The 15993-nt window shown below is 38.4% G+C and overlaps 1 protein-coding gene across 2 annotated transcripts in view; it reads left to right on the forward strand.

The window, feature by feature from the left end:
- The window catches only part of METTL4 (methyltransferase like 4), a 44561-nt gene that overhangs the window by 9823 nt on the left and 18745 nt on the right, over positions 1-15993 (forward strand). For both annotated transcript variants that reach the window (XM_036245851.1, XM_036245852.1), the window contains exons 3-4: positions 8316-8685; positions 11063-11132. In XM_036245851.1, coding sequence (XP_036101744.1) covers positions 8316-8685; positions 11063-11132 — 440 coding nt within the window. The remainder of the gene's footprint in view (positions 1-8315; positions 8686-11062; positions 11133-15993) is intronic.

Raw genomic sequence — 15993 nt, forward strand, 5'->3', positions numbered from 1 at the left:
TTTTATCTCTTCTTGTTGGTTTTTAATTTCCATTTGGCTTATTTTCAGTGTCTCTATGTCCTTACTCATGCTGTTCAGCTTCCTCAAGATCATGGCTCTGAATTCTAGCTCTGTTAACATGCCTAATTGCTCCACATTGATCTCATCTTCGGTGGAGGTGTCTTGCTCTTTCATTTGGCTTCTGTTTCTGTGTTTCACCATTTTAGCTATCACTGTGGGCTTTGGAGCCTGTCAAGTTCTCCCTGTGGGTGTTGGTGTTCTGCTGTTTGTGGCTCCCTCTCCTGTGTTTAGATGAGCGAGGGAGGACCCGCGTTGAACACCACTGTCAAGTCTTACTTTCCTGGTTAAAGTTGCCAGCCCAGGAAACGTACTGTTATCCTCTAGCTTTTTGCCTGGAGGCTAGCAGTCCTGGTTAATTGATCAGTTTTGGGTTGTCAGTTGATTGAAAAACTCCCTCTGGTGCTCAGCCAAGGGGCTTTCAGGAGGGTGGGGCAGATGCTGGTTGTTAGTGAGCCTCAATTAGCACTTCAATGGCCCACAGGGTGGGGTTGGATCTCCGAGGGAGGGGCTGCTGCCTCTCCCCAGAGCCTTGGGAAGGAGCAATGTGGCCACCGTCCTGAGTGGCTGCACTCAGCCAAAGTTCTGAGCGCCCTCCAAACCCCGAGTGTCCCGACACAGTTCCAGTCCAGTCCGCCCTCACTCCGCCGGAGCCCAAGGTGAGTGGCTGTGGCTGTTTCAGCCTCTGTCCCGGCTGCGCTGCGGGGCCGCCTGGGAGTGTAACCTGCGGGCGCCGCTTACAGCTAAGGCCGCTGCCGAGCTGCCGACCGTGCGCTCCCAGCCCCGTCTCGCGCCTTCGCAAGCCTACCGGGATGGAGTCAGTGTCCCTCGTTGTATGGTCCTTGCAAGCTGCTTTTCTGTTGCTTTTTCCTGTCGATTTGTCTGTGTTATAGTTGTAATTCCAGTTTGGTTCTGGGAGACGGTCTGTGTAGCTCCGTTCACTCCGCCGCCATTTTTCGGATCTGTGTTTCTTTTTAAAATTTTTAATTAATTAATTAATTTATTTTTCCTTTGTTGATTTTAGAGAGAGAGGAAGTGAGAGGGAGAGAGAGAGAGAAACTTTGATGAGAGAGAACATTGATTGGCTGCCTCCTGCATGCCCCCCCACTGGGGATTGGGCCCACAACCTGGGCATATGCCCTGACCAGGAATCAAACTGGCGACTTCTTGGTGCATGGGTTGATGCTCAACCACTGAGCCACACCGGCCGGGCTGGGTTTGTGTTTTTGGTTGAGTTTTAGGAGTTTATGAATATACTTTTGTGTATCAGTTTCTTATCAGACACATGATATCTTTTCCTTTTTTTTTAGCCTTCACCTGAGGATATGTTTTTATTGATTTTAGAGAGAGAGAGGAAGGGAGACAGAGATAGAGAAACATCGATTGGTTGCCTCCTGTACACCCCAATCAGGAATTGAACCTAAGATCTAGGTATGTGCCCTGACCAGGAATCCAACCCACAATCTTTTTGGTGTGCAGGATAATGCTCCAACCAATTGAGCTACCCAGCCACCAAGTTCTCTCAGATAAAATTCTTTTGAATTTTTAACAGTAAGGATTGAGTTACACTTGACACATTTTAGAATATTATTGCATTCATCATTGGAAATTAAAACCCAAGTTACATATTTTTGCCACTGTACATTTGGCCTAAATACAGCTTCCAGATTCATCTTCATTAGGTTCAACTACAGTCATGAAATTTGCTTATCTAAACCTTGCTTGAATTCTTTTTTCTTTTCAAACTTATCTTTAATGTATTACAGATGTTCCTCTTTTTTTACTCCATTGACCCCCTCCTCCCCACTTCCACCCCATCTTCCTGCCTTCCCCACACTATTGTCTGTGTCCATTGGTTATGCATATATACATATAAGTTCTTTGGTTTATCTCTTCCCGTCTCCCCTTCCCCCTTCTCTTTGAGGTTCCTTAGTCTAACAACCAATTTATACTCCTTAATCCCTTCACCTTTTTCGCTCATCCCCCCAACTCCTTCCCTTCTGGCAACCCACAAAAAGTTCTCTGTATCTGTGAGTCTGTTTCTGTTCTGCTTGCTCATTTTGTTTGTAGATTCAGTTGTTGATAGATATGTATTGCCATTTTATTGTTCATGTTTTTGTTCTTCTTCAAGAAGACCCTTCAACATTTCATATAATAACGGTTTGGTGGTGATGAACTCCTTTAGCTTTTTCTTGTCTGGGAAACTCTTTATCTGTCTATCGATTCTAAATGATAGCTTTGCAGGATAGAGTAATCTTGGTTATAGGTCCTTGCTTTTCATCACTTTGAATATCTCTTCCCACTCCCTTCTGGCCTGCAAAGTTTCTTTTGAGAAATCAGCTAACAGTTTTATGGGATTTCCTTTGTAGGTAACTCACTGCTTTTCTCTTGCTGCTTTTAAGATTCTCTCTTTGTCTTTAACCTTTTGCATTTTGATGATGATGTGTCTTGGTGTGGGCCTCTTGGGATTCATCTGGTTTGGTACTGTCTGTGCTTCCTGGACTTGTATGTCTGTTTCCTTCATAAAATTAGAGAAGTTTTCTGTCATTGTTTTTCAAATAGGTTTTCAATTTCTTGCTTTCTCTCTCCTCCTTCTAGCACCCCCATGATGCGAATGTTAGTATGCTTAAAGTTGTCCCAGAGGCTCCTTACACTATCCTCAATTGTTTTGGATTCTTTGTTCTGATTGGGTGTTTTTTGCTTCCTTATATTCCAAATTGATGGTTTGCTTCTTGGCTTTACCTACTGTGCTATTGATATCCTGTAAATTATTCTTTATTTCAGTTAGTGTATCTTTCAATTCTGACTGGTCTTTTTTTATGCTCTTGAGGTCTTCAGTAAGTTCCTTGAAATTCTTACTAATTTCCTTGAGCATCCTTATAACTGGTGTTTTGAACTCTGCATCTGTTAGACTGCTCATCTCCGTTTCATTTAGTTCTTTTCCTGTAGTTTTGTTCTGTTCTTTCTTTTGGGACATGTTTCTTTGTCTTCTCGTTTTGGCTAACTCTCTCTGTTTGTTTCTATGTATTAGGTAGAGTTGCTATGTCTCTTAGGCTTCCTAGGGTGGCCTATTTTAGTAGGTGTCCTACAGGGTCCAGTGGCACAGTCTCTCTGGTCATCCCAGCTGGGCCCTCGAGATACACCCATCATGTGGACTGTCTACCCTTCTGTTGTAATTGAGTGTTGATTGCTGTTGGCACATCAATGGGAGGAATTTACTCAGGCTGATTAGCTGCAATGACTGGCTGTGCTCACTATCCCCTGACTTCTGATTACCTTGGAGGATTAGCTGTGCCAGGCCCCCCACACAGAGCAAGACTTACTTCAGCAAGGCTCTGGTACCCACTAGGTGCTCTCCTTTATTTATTTATTTATGAAATTTATTGGGGGTGATACTCGTTAATAAAATTATATAGGTTTTTGGTATACAATTCTATAATACATCTTCTGTATATTGTATTGTGTGTTCACCACCCCAAGTCAAGTCTCCTTTCATCACCATTTATCCCCCCCTTTACCTTATTTTACCTCCCCTACCCTCGTTTCCTCTTGTAATTACCATACTGTTGTCTGTGTCTGTGAGTTTTTTTAAATGTTTTTAGTGATTTTAGAGAGAGTGAGAGAGAGAGAAGCATCATTGTGAGAGAGAAACATTGTTTGATTGCCTTCTGCTTTCCCCCCACTGGGGATCCTGCTCATACCTGGGGAAGAATTGAATTGCTGGTGACCTCTTGGTGCATGGAACAATGTCCAACCGAGTGAGCCACACTGGCCAGCACTATGAGCTTTTTATTTCTTTGCTTCACCTTTTTCACCAGTCCCCAACTCCCTTCCTCTCTGACAGCTGTCATTGTGTTCTTTGTATCTGTGAGTCTGTTTCTGTTCCTATTTTATTTGTTAATTTTGTTCATTAGAGTCCACATGTAATTGAAATCATATGGTACTTGTCTTTCTCTGACTGGCTTATTTCACTTAGCATAATACTCTCCAGGTCCATCCATGCTGTCACAAGGGTAAACTTTTCTTTTTTACGGCTGAGTAGTATTCCGTTGTGTAATGTACCATGGTTTTTTAATTCATTCATCTACTGATAGGCACTTAGGCTTCTTCCAAATCTTGGCTATTGTAAATAACTCTGCAGTGAACATAGGGATGCATATATTTTTCAGTTAATGTTTTGGGTCTTTGGATATATTCTCAGAAGTAGAATTGCTAGTTTATAAAGCTGTTCCATTTTTAATTTTTTGAGGTAGCTCTATACTGCTTTCCACAGTGTCTGCACCAATCTGCATTCCCACCAACAGTGCACAAGGGTTCCCTTTTCTTTACATCTTTGTCAATACTTGTTTGTTGATTTATTGATGGTGGCCATTCTGATAGGTGTGAAGTGATATTGTGGTTTTACTTTGCATTTCTCTGATGCTTAATGATGTTGAGCATCTTTTCATATGTCTATTGGCCATCTGTAGGTCCTCTTTGGAGAAGTGTCTGTTCAGGTTCATTGCCTTGTATACTCCTTTTGAATATGTAACCTATAGTTATTGGATGCAGTGTTCTGTGACTGTCAGGTCAAGTTGGTTGATAGTGTGTCTTTAGAGATATTTAGTTTAATCGGTTTATCAATTGGTGGCAGTTTTTTTAAAAAAGGTAAGTTTAGAATTGTATTTAGCCTAAGGCTAATGTACTCTTTCACTGATGCATGATCTGGGATCTACCCAATATCCTGTCAAGAACTACTCACAGGTCTGAGCTTTTACCCTATTTGGAAGCTAACAAGATAGCAGTTTAGACCTAAGATTTAATTAAAATGAGGATTTTATTGTTCCATGCATAGCAGAAACCATTTGCTTTATGTTCACAGATTTTCTTTGTACTCCAAGTCCCATTGCGGCAGTGCTGAGTAGCCTTGGTGGATGCTGTGTGTACAGTAGACTTGATTCTTAGCTAAGGAATCCAAGCTTAGGGAAGCTCAATCTTTTAAATGGGTTGTAAGCAGATTTGTTCAACCCTTTGCCTCAGAGGGAGGCTTTATTAACCTGGACAGCAAGTAGATCTGCCCTCTGCTTTGGAAGGAGACATAATCTCCATCTTCCATGGTATACAAATATCCTTGAAAATTTATTCTGGAACAAAAGATGTCATTGCCTCTGCTCACTTGGGGAGACTTATGGTGAATTGTCTCCCAAATGCCCAGTGAATCATGAGGTTTTCCAGTCTGAGTGGTGGAATCAGGCACAATTCTTGGCCCTGTGGGAGCTCCAGGCACTGTTTCTTCTCTGTCTTTTTGGGTGGTCTTTTTCCTAGTCTCAGATAGTTCCCTTGCACATTTTCACTGATCAGTACTTAGAGGAATTTCTCTAGTTAGACTACCTGCAGTTCTATGGAGTTTTCTCTCTGTGAAGTTCTTTCATCTATATACTGTCCTGTGAATTTTATTGGTCTTGGCTGCTCCAGATTCTCAGCTCTGCCTCCTCTCCTCTGGATTTCTTCTAGGCTCTGCCCAGATTCCTCCTTCCTGTGGCCTGGAAACTCTCCAGGCATTTGGTGGGGGCAGTCATAGGGTTTACCTATGGTTTCTTTTCACTGACCTTTGTTGCCTTAGTGTCTTGAAAACTGCTGTCACTGTTATTCTTGGCTGGAGGTGGACATCTCTGTGTGGATGGCTGATTTAAACATTTTCTCTTTATCATTGATTTTCAGCAGTTTGATTATAATATTCCTTTGTGTAGTCTCCTTCTCCTCCTCCGCTTCTTCCTCTTCCTCTTCCTCCTCCTTTTTCTCCTCCTCCTTTGCCTCCTCTTTGTGCTCCTTCTTCCTTTGTTGAGCTTCTGGATCTGTGAATTCAAGTCTTCAGCAAATTCAGAAATTCGTGGCTATTACTTCCTCAAATACCTTTTCTCTCCCCTTATTTTGGACAGTTTATTGTGTTGTTTCTAAGTACATCAATTTCTGCTTCAGTGTCTCATCTGCTATTAATCTAGTATATTTTTCATTTCTGCGTTATAGTTTTTTCCTCTAGACATTCAATTTGATCTTTTTAAAATAGATTTCATGTTCCTTAACATGCTCATTTTTTTCTTTACATTTTGGACATATGAATATGGTTATAAGTGCCTTGATATTCTTTTCTCCTTTTTCCTTTTTATTTATTTGTTTATTTATTTATAATCCTCACCTGAGGACATTTTTGCATTCATCTTCAGATAGAGTGAGAGGGAGAGAGGAAGGAAAAGAGAGAGAGAAACATTGATGTGAGAGAGACACATTGACTGGCTGACATCCACACGACCCCAACCGGGCCAGGGACAAACTGCAACCGAGGTATGTGCCCTTAGCGGGAACCCAACCTGGGACTCTCCAGTCCACAGACTGATGCTCTAACCTCTGAGCCAAACCGGCCAGGGCTCTAAACTTTTTTAAATGGGCTGCAAATAAACCTACCCAACTTTTCCTATAATTGTATCATCTGTGTCATTCCTGTGTGTTTCCATTGAGTAGTGATTTTTTCCTCTTATAATATATTGTATTTTCCTGCTTCTTTATGTTTCTGGTAGGGTTTTTTTTTTTGTAAGACATTTCAATTTTAGCATGTTAGGTACTGATATTTTCATATTCCTATAAATATTCTTGAGCTTTATTCTTGGACAAAGTTACTTTGAAACTGGTTGATCCTCTTGAGACTTTCTTTAAGCTTTCTTAGTTAGTACCAGAGCACACTTTAGTAGGTTTTTTTTTTTTACCATTACTGAGGCAATATTTGTGAATTATGAGATTTTTTATTTTGGCTAATGGGAGCACTGTTTCTTCTCATCCCTGTATGAACTCTGAGGATTGTTACCTTTGATCATTTCTAGTTCTTTCCTTGACATTGGGTAGTTTCATCACATGTATGTGCTACTCAGTACTGAACTGGAGACTTGACCCTTTGCAGCTTCCAAGACCTCTCTCTGTATGCAGCTCTCTCCTCTGCGGTATCCTACTGGGCATACTCTACCCGCTTGGCCCTTTCATACTCCTAGCTCTATCTCTTCAACCCAGAGAGACTGTTGGACTCTGAATGGGCATCCTTCCCCATGCTGCTGCCTGGAAACTTTCTTAGAAACCACTGGTCTGTACTTCTTGGCATCCATTCATCATCTGAAGGCCTTTTTAAAAAAATAATTTTTAGCCCTGGCCATTGTTCTCTATGGTTAGAGTGTCAGCCTGTGTACCAAATGATCTAGGGTTTGATTCCCGGTCAAGGTTATGTTACCTGGTAGCAGGTTTGATCCCTGTCAGGGTCCTTGCAGGAGGCAACCAACAGATGTGTGTCTCTCTCACATCGATGTATCTCTCGCCCTCTCTCCTTCTTCCTCTCCCTCTCCCTCCCCTCTTTTCTTCCCTTCTACTTCCTCTAAATATCAATGGAAAAAATATCCCTGGGTGAAGATTAACAAGAACAACATTTTTAGAATTTGAAATGTACTCTATCTTGTCCAGATGCAGAGCTTGGCTTTTATTTTTTTATTTTCACCCGAAGACATTTTTGCATTTATCTTCAGATAGAGCAGGAGGGAGAGGGGGGAAGAGAGAGAAAGAAACATTGACATGAGAGAGACACATTGACTGGTCGCCACCCACATGACCCCAACTGGAGCTGGGGACAAACTGCAACTGAGGTACATGCCCTTAAGCGGGAACCGAACCTGAGACTCTCTGGTCCGCGGGGCCGATGCTCTAACTGCTGAGCAAAACTAGCCAGGGCGGCTTTTATTTTTTATGATTAGTGTAGTTGCTCTATTGCAAAACTTTGTTTATATGTTCATTTTATTATTTTTTTTTAACGATTCAAGCTATATTTTGTAAAATCAAAGGTAGGTTTATTTTAAAATTAAGTCACTAGAAATTTAAGATTAAATCTTGTGATGAAACTTAATTCTCTTTATAGATTAGAGATTACACTTTCTTCTAAAAATATATCAAATTGATTTTATAACTTCTTTTAAAGATATATTTTCTGATATATACCGTTTTGTTATTTAACTTTCAGTGAATTTATGAGGTTTGTATCATTCCCCAATTAGGAAACTGCAGTTCAAACGTATACTGACATATTTTTATCTTTTCATTGTAGTATAAAATTATTTTCTTGAAAGCATTAGGAACGTTGACTTTAATCCATAAAAGTTTACATATTCAAAGCATAGTAGGAATTTCATTATTTAGAAAATTGTTTTAGTGTCAGTGACCTTTTAATGTACTTAAAAATTCTCTTACAGATCAGGGGACTGATTTTGGATGGATCTTCACAGATAATCCAAGAAGGTTTAAAAAGTGGCTTTCTTCATCCACTTTCTGAAAAACGGGACAAGTGTAATGAGTCCATTGCTTTACCACTTGATACCTGCAGTTTGTCAGAATTATGTGAAATGGCAAAACATTTGCCTTCTTTGAATGAAATTGAACTTCTGACATTACAATTGGTGGAAAATGATATGTCTGTTACAGAGCAGGATTTATTTTCACGGATTGTTGAAAACAACTCTAATTTTACAAAAATGATTACTTTAATGGGACAAAAATACCTGGTGCCACCAAAAAGCAGTTTTCTTTTGTCTGACATTTCTTGTATGCATCCCCTTCTGAATTGTAAGTAATTATTTATTGTGTTTATTATTAGAAAAAGATAGTTTTTCTGTGGCCTCATAAATCAAGAGCTAGCCTGAATGTTGAATGAGGGTAAACATTTTGTGAGGATAGGGTAAACAATGAATTTTCTTAGTGTAATTTTGCTTTTAAATTCAATTTTAAAATGCTGACTTTTGCTTTTAAAAAAAATTTAAATTCTTATTGTGAACAAAGGGTCAAAAACTACCTAGACCCTAAGAGATCAAATAGTGTTACTGCTTTGTACTTAGAAATTCAGGATACAGTTGGGTTGACCAAATAATTTAAACTTTTTTTCATAGCAAAGTAGAAACACTTCAGATATGAATATTAATTCTTAGCCTTTAAGGTTATGTTTTAAGCTAATGTTCAGGTTTATTGTACAAAATTTTTTGAAATATTTTTCTGTATAAAGTTGAAACCTTAAATATTGAAGTCTAGGTCAGAATTTGAATTTGGGTTCTGACACTGAACTAACTGTGAGTTTTTGAGTACTTCACAAAACTGAGCCTGAGTTCCCTAATCTATAAAATGGTTATAATAATGCCTACTTCTCAGGGTAATTTTGAGGACTAAATGAAATAATCTGCATGAGGAGCTTAGCTCTGTGATTTATGTTTTTAATAAGTTAAAACTCAATCTTCTAAGGAATGAAGTAGGTAAAAGGTAGGTATTGATGAAGTTGAATTTTATTTGCTATTTATTATTATTTGGACATTTTGTATCAAAATTTAAAGTTAAAATAGCATAGCTTATTAATGAAAAGCTTCTTTTAATTGCTATTGAGCCACCTTACACATGAGTGACTATTCATGTCATAATATCATAAATTCCTCAGGGTAAATGATCGGATAACAAATTAATGAGAAAATTGTACTATGTTTGAACATTTTTTCCATTCTTTTTTATCTTTGATACTCTAATAGTTTATTTTATTTATTTATTTATTTTTTTGGTACATGCCCCTATCGGGAACCGAACCCGGGACTCTCTGGTCCGCAGGCCGATGCTCCAACTTCTGAGCCAAACTGACCAGGGCTATTACTCGAATAGTTTAAAAACTATTACTTCCTTATTTTAATTTGCATTCTTTTGATTACTTATGAGATTGTACAGGTACAAAAATACATGTTTGTTTATAAAAGGAGAAGGGACAGTTCTTCCTTACAGTGAAATTCCAATTAATAAATGTGGGTGGAATGATGGAACTGGAAAATTTGCATTTGGCAGATACCATAGTAGTTGGATGTAAAAGTAATGGGTGAAAAGATGAGACAGATACCAGATATTTGCACAGTCTTAAAGTATCTCACCCACAAGATACTTGTTAATCAGAAAGGGAATACTAGAGAAATCTGGTAGACTACTTTAACCAAGTGATCAAAAGTAGTATCACCAATAATGAGACATTTTCACATCTATATTTCCTGATAGGTTGTTCTGATAAGGACATAGCATTACTTCCATGGTACTCTTGCCAAAAAATAAACTAAATGTAATCGTGAGGAAATACAAAACCCACACTGAGGGACATTCTACAAAATCACTGGCCAGTAGCATACAAAAGATCATAAAAGACAAAGAGATTGAGGGAGTTTCCCAGATTGGAGGAGATTTAGGAGACATGGCAACTAAAATCGATGTGTGATTTGGATCTAGGACCAGAAAAAAGGTCATTAGTAGACAATTGGGGACATTTTATTATGGCCAATATATCAGTTTTAAGACTGAAAATTCATTTCATATAAAAAGTTTACAAAATAAAGCAAAAATCCCTGAGGTTTAAAAAGACCACAATAATATTGTTGTGAAGACTTACAGGGTATTTAAAATCATTGGTGTCCAGTTAAGTGAGTTATAGTTATTTTCAGACAGTCTCTGTAAAAATAGTGATAGGTGAAATCATGTTAAAATCCCAGTGGTGCCCTGGCCAGTTTGGCTCAGCGGTTGGAGCGTTGGCCTGCGGTCCAGAGAGACCCGGGTTCAGTTCCCGTTGAGGGCACATATCTCAGTTGCAGTTTGTCCCCGGCCCTGGTTGGGTCGTGCGGGTGGCGACCACTCGATGTGTCCCTTTCATGTCGATGTTTCTCTCTCTCTCCCTCCCACTCTATCTGAACAAAAGGTGGAAAAATGTCCTCGGGTAGGATAAAAAAAAAAAATCCCAGTGGTACTAAATTACAGGAGGGATCTCTTAATATTTTTAGATAAGTTATTCTGTTTGAATAAATGCCACAAATCCTTTGTTACATTGTATTGTATTCGTTACGTAGTGAATACACTTCAGTTTTGAAGGACATGTTTAGCTTTTAAGGTGATCACGTACTGAAGGTAGTTTCAGAAATTGTGTCTTTGTTCTTAGGTAAGAAAACATATGATGTAATTGTGATGGATCCACCATGGCAGAACAAATCAGTTAAAAGAAGTAACAGGTAGGTATAAATAAATTTTCTATTAGATATGTTTTCTAAAAGCTATTGTCCTTTGTATATTCTAGTTACATATACTAAAAACATTAGTTTTCGATATTGGTTGTCTCAAACTACTAAAACACTTATTTATTTATTTTTATTCCTTACCTGAGGACATTTTTCTACTTATTTCCAGATAGAGTAGGAGGGAGGGAGAGAGAGAGAGACAGAGAGAAACATCAATGTGATAGAGCCACATCATCTGGTTGCCTCTTGCATGACCTGACCAGGGCCGGGGATGAACCACAACTGAGGTACGTGCCCTTATCTGGAATTGAACCCATGACTCATTGGTCCATGGGCCAATGCTCTAACCACTGAGCAAGACCGGCCAGGGCACTACTAAAACATGTTAGTTTAAAATTTGTAATTACTTTAAGTAGATCATTCTCTTAAACTAGAGCTATATATAGGTATAAAGATGTTAAAGGTAACATGTTTATGAATTACTGAGGTTACTGACTGAACCAGTTCAGGGATGTTTCTGTAACAGCAAAGGGCAACATTTTTGCCTCCTTTGATATCAAATGCTAAAGTTTAGGAATATATGCCATAATATAGTTTTCCTTAATTATCTGGAGGTAATCTATGCTATACTTAGTAGAATTGTCCTTATGTAGTATATGTGTCAGGTTGGGTGGGAATGGGTATCATTTGTTGAAAAGACTTTTTTTTCTCTTTTGTTTCTCATTATTATAGTTAAGTGTCAAATTAAAAAGAATCAGAGAGGCCAATTTTGTAATATTCTTTGGTAATATGTTCCAGTGTTCTCTAAGAATTTTTTTTTTTTTTTTGTTAATCCTCACCTGAGGATATATATATCTATATATTTTTTAAATAGAGAGTTGCCGTAGCGGGGATATTGATGTGAGAGAGACATTGGCTGTCTCTCACATGTACCCTGACCAGGACTGGGGGGAGTGAACCTGTGACCCTCAGGTCTGTAGGCCAACACTCTAACCACTGAGCCAAATTGGCCAGGGCTCAAAGAATTATTTAAGAAAATATGTAGCTTAAATTTTATTTGCTCTTTTAAATTTTAATTAAAATTGATAGTTTTTTAGATGTTATTCTTGAATACTCTATGGAAGTTTTTAAAAAGTGAGCAATTGTTTGAGCTTGTTAGTAGCATTTTGGGGGGGACAGGTTTTTATAATTCTGAATAATAGGCTCCTTTAAGTATTTTATGATAGTTTTATACACCACATTTTTTCCTCATGTGATATATTTTATTTATTTATTTATTTTTTCAAAAATTTTAATTTTGACATTATTGCAGGTATCCCTTCCCACCTTTGCCCACTTCCACCCACTCCTGCACATGATCTCATTTTTTTTTTTTTTTTATCCTCACCTGGGGACACTTTTCCATTTTTTATTCAGGTAGAGTGGGAGGGAGAGAGAGGAACAGAGAGAGAGAGAAACATCGACATGAAAGGGACACATTGAGTGGCTGCCACCCGCAGGACCAATGAGGGCCGGGGACAAACTACAACCGAGGTACGCGCCCTTAGTGGGAACCGAACTCAGGTCTCTCTGAACTGCAGGCAGATGCTCTAACCACTGAGAAAAACTGCCCAGGGCCATGATCTCCTCATTGTAACAATTTACTGCATTGCTTCTTTCCATCAACTTAAAAAAAAAAGTTTTTATTGATTTCAGAGAGAGGAAGGGAGAGGGAAAGAGAGATAGAAACATTGATGATGAGGGAAACATCCATTGGCTGCCTCCTGCATGCCCTGTTCTGGTGACTGAGCCTACAACTTGGGTATGTACCCTGATCAGGAATTGAACTGGAGACCTCCTGGTGCATAGGTCCATGCTCAACCCCTGAGCCACACCAACCAGGCATTTCCATCAACCTTTTGGTTTAAAAACATTCCAAACTGAAAAAAGTTGACAGAATAGTACATGAATATCAAATTACCTTTTCCCTAGATTTACCAGTTATTATATTTTACCACATTTGTGTGCATTTTCTCTTTCCATCTCTCTGCATTTTTATCTGATATTGCAGACATCATAATTTCACACACAAATTCTTTAGCATGCATCTCCTAAAAACAAGGACATTCTTCTACATAACTGTAATACCGTTATCACCCAAAGAAAGTTAATAGTCATTACATATTCAGATTTCTCTAATTATTCTTAAACTATTTTTTATGGCTATATATATTTTTGCTGTTTAGATAGAAGATATAACCAAGGATCACTCATTGCATTTATTTTTTCATGTTTTTTGTTTTTAGTTCATTTAATGGAGAACAGTCTCCCAGTCACTTTTTATCTTCAGGACATTGACTCTTTTTTTTTTTTTTAATTGTGATTTGTTTATTATAGCTTAGACATAATCTGACCAGAGATATGTGACCTCTACACTGAAAATTATAAAATAGTTTTTGAGAAAAATTAAAGAAAATTTTGTTTAAAAATTTATTTTCAATTATAGTTGACATATAATATCATAGTACTTTCAGGTGTAGAACATAATGACTAGACATTGATATACCCTGTGAAGTGATCACCCTGATAAGTTTGGTACCCATCTGGCATCACACCTACTTACTACAATATTATTGAATATATTTCCTAAGCAAAGAGAATCTTAATAAAATAAGATATCACATGTAGACACTGGAAGACTGAATTATATAAATAGTGTCTATTCTCCCTGAATTGTCTAGGTTTTGTACAATCTCAAACATAATCTCAGAAGAGATTTTATTTCTGGTGAAAATTGATAAGGTGATTCTATAATTTACATGGAAATGGAAAGGGCCAAAAATAGCCAGTGTAATTACAAAAATTAATTTAAGTATAGTTGGTATACAATCTTATATTGTTTATATTAGTTTTGGATATTTAATAGAGTGATTATACATTTTTTACCTTACAGTGTGAGCACCCCAGTAATTCCAGTAATCTGTCACCATGTAAACATATAACAATATTATTGACTATATTTCCTTTCCCTTTTTCACTTGTCCTTCCACCCCCCTCCTTCTGGTAACTATCCCTTTGGTCTCTGTTTCTATGAGTCTGTGTTTTGTCTTGTTTGTTTGTTTTGTTTTTTTTAGATTCCACTGTAAGTGAAACCTTATGATATTTGTCTTCTCTGTCTGACATTTCACTTAGCAAAATACCCTCTAGATCTATCTATGTTGTTGCAAGTGGCAAAATTTAATTCTTTTTATTGCTGTATAATATTTCATTGTGTGTGCGTGTGTATTGTACATCTTAATCCATTCATCTATTGGTGGACACCTAGGTTGTTTCCATGTCTTAACTATTGTAAATAATGCTGCAGTGAACCTAGGGGTGGATATATTTGTTTGAATTAGTGTTCTCATTTTCTTTGGATAAATACCCCAAAGTGGAATTGCTGGGTTATAAGGTATATCAATTTTTAGTATTTTTTCCTTTTTTTTTTTTATCCTCACCCAAGGATATTTTTCCATTTTTTGTTCATATAGAGTGGAAGGGAGAGAGAGGAAGAAAGAGAGAGAGAAACATCGACGTGAAAGGGACACAATGAGTGGTTGCTACCCACACAACCCATCCAGGGCCGGGTACAAACTGCAACCAAGGTATGCGCCCTTAGTGGGAACCGAACCCAGGTCTCTCTGGACCATAGGCTGACGCTCTAACCGCTGAGCCAAACTGGCCAGGGCTATTTTTTTTTTAATTAATTATTTTTGTTACAGATATTTCTCCTCCCTCCCCTCTGATTCCGCCCCCGCCACCCAAGCCTTGTTGTCTCTGTCCATTGGTTATGCATACATACATATAAGTTCTTTGGTTTATCTCATCCTCCTCCCACCCCCCTCCTCTAAGGTTTGTCAGTCTGAACTGTACTTCTTTTTATGTCTCTGGTTCTATTTTGTTCATCAGCTTATTTTGTTCATTATATTCCACAAATAAGTGAGCTCATATGGTATTTGTCTTTCTCTGATTGGCTTATTTCACCTAGTATAATACTATCCAGGTCACTCCATGTTGTCTCAAAGGATAAGAGATCTTTCTTTCTTACAGCTGCATAGTGTTCCATTGTATATATGTACCACAGCTTTTTTATCCACTCATCTATTCATGGACGCTTGGGCTGTTTCCAGATCTTAGCAATTGTAAATAGCACTGCTATGAACATAGGGGTACATAATTTTTAGTTTAAAAAAAAATTTTTTTTTTCTTTATTGATTTTTAGAGTGAGAGGAAGGGAGAGGGAGAGAGAGAAACATTGATGAGAGAACGTTGGTTGGCTGCTTCTTGTATGCCTCCCACTGGGGACTGGGCCCACAACCTGGGCATGTGCCCTGACCAGGAATCAAATTGGTGAACTCTTGGTGCAAGGGTCGATGCTCAACCACTGAGCCACACCGGCAGGGCCATAATTTTTAGTTTTTTAAAGGAATCTTTTTACTGTTTTCCATAGGAGCTGTACCAGTTGCAGTCCCACCAATAGTGCACAAAGTTCCCTTTCCTTTATATCCTTACCAACACTTATTTGTTGACTTAAAAAAATTTTTTTTCCCTTTATTGATTTTAGAGAGAGAGAAAGTGAGAGGGAGATGGAAACATCGGTGAGCGAGAACATCGATTGGCCGTCTCCTACATGTCCTCCACTGGGGATCGGGCCCACAACCTGGGCATGTGCCCAGACCGGGAATTGAACCAGCGACCTCTTGGTGCATGGGTTGACGCTCAGCCACTGAGCCACACCAGCTTTGTTGAAGTTTTCTTTCACTGTGCAGAAGCTTTTTAGTTTGATGAAGTCCCATTTGTTTGTTTTTATTTCCCTTGCTCAGGGGGATGTATCCAA

Source organism: Molossus molossus, unplaced genomic scaffold, assembly GCF_014108415.1.
Source record: "Molossus molossus isolate mMolMol1 unplaced genomic scaffold, mMolMol1.p scaffold_m16_p_6, whole genome shotgun sequence".
Classification (NCBI taxonomy): Eukaryota; Metazoa; Chordata; class Mammalia; order Chiroptera; family Molossidae; genus Molossus; species Molossus molossus.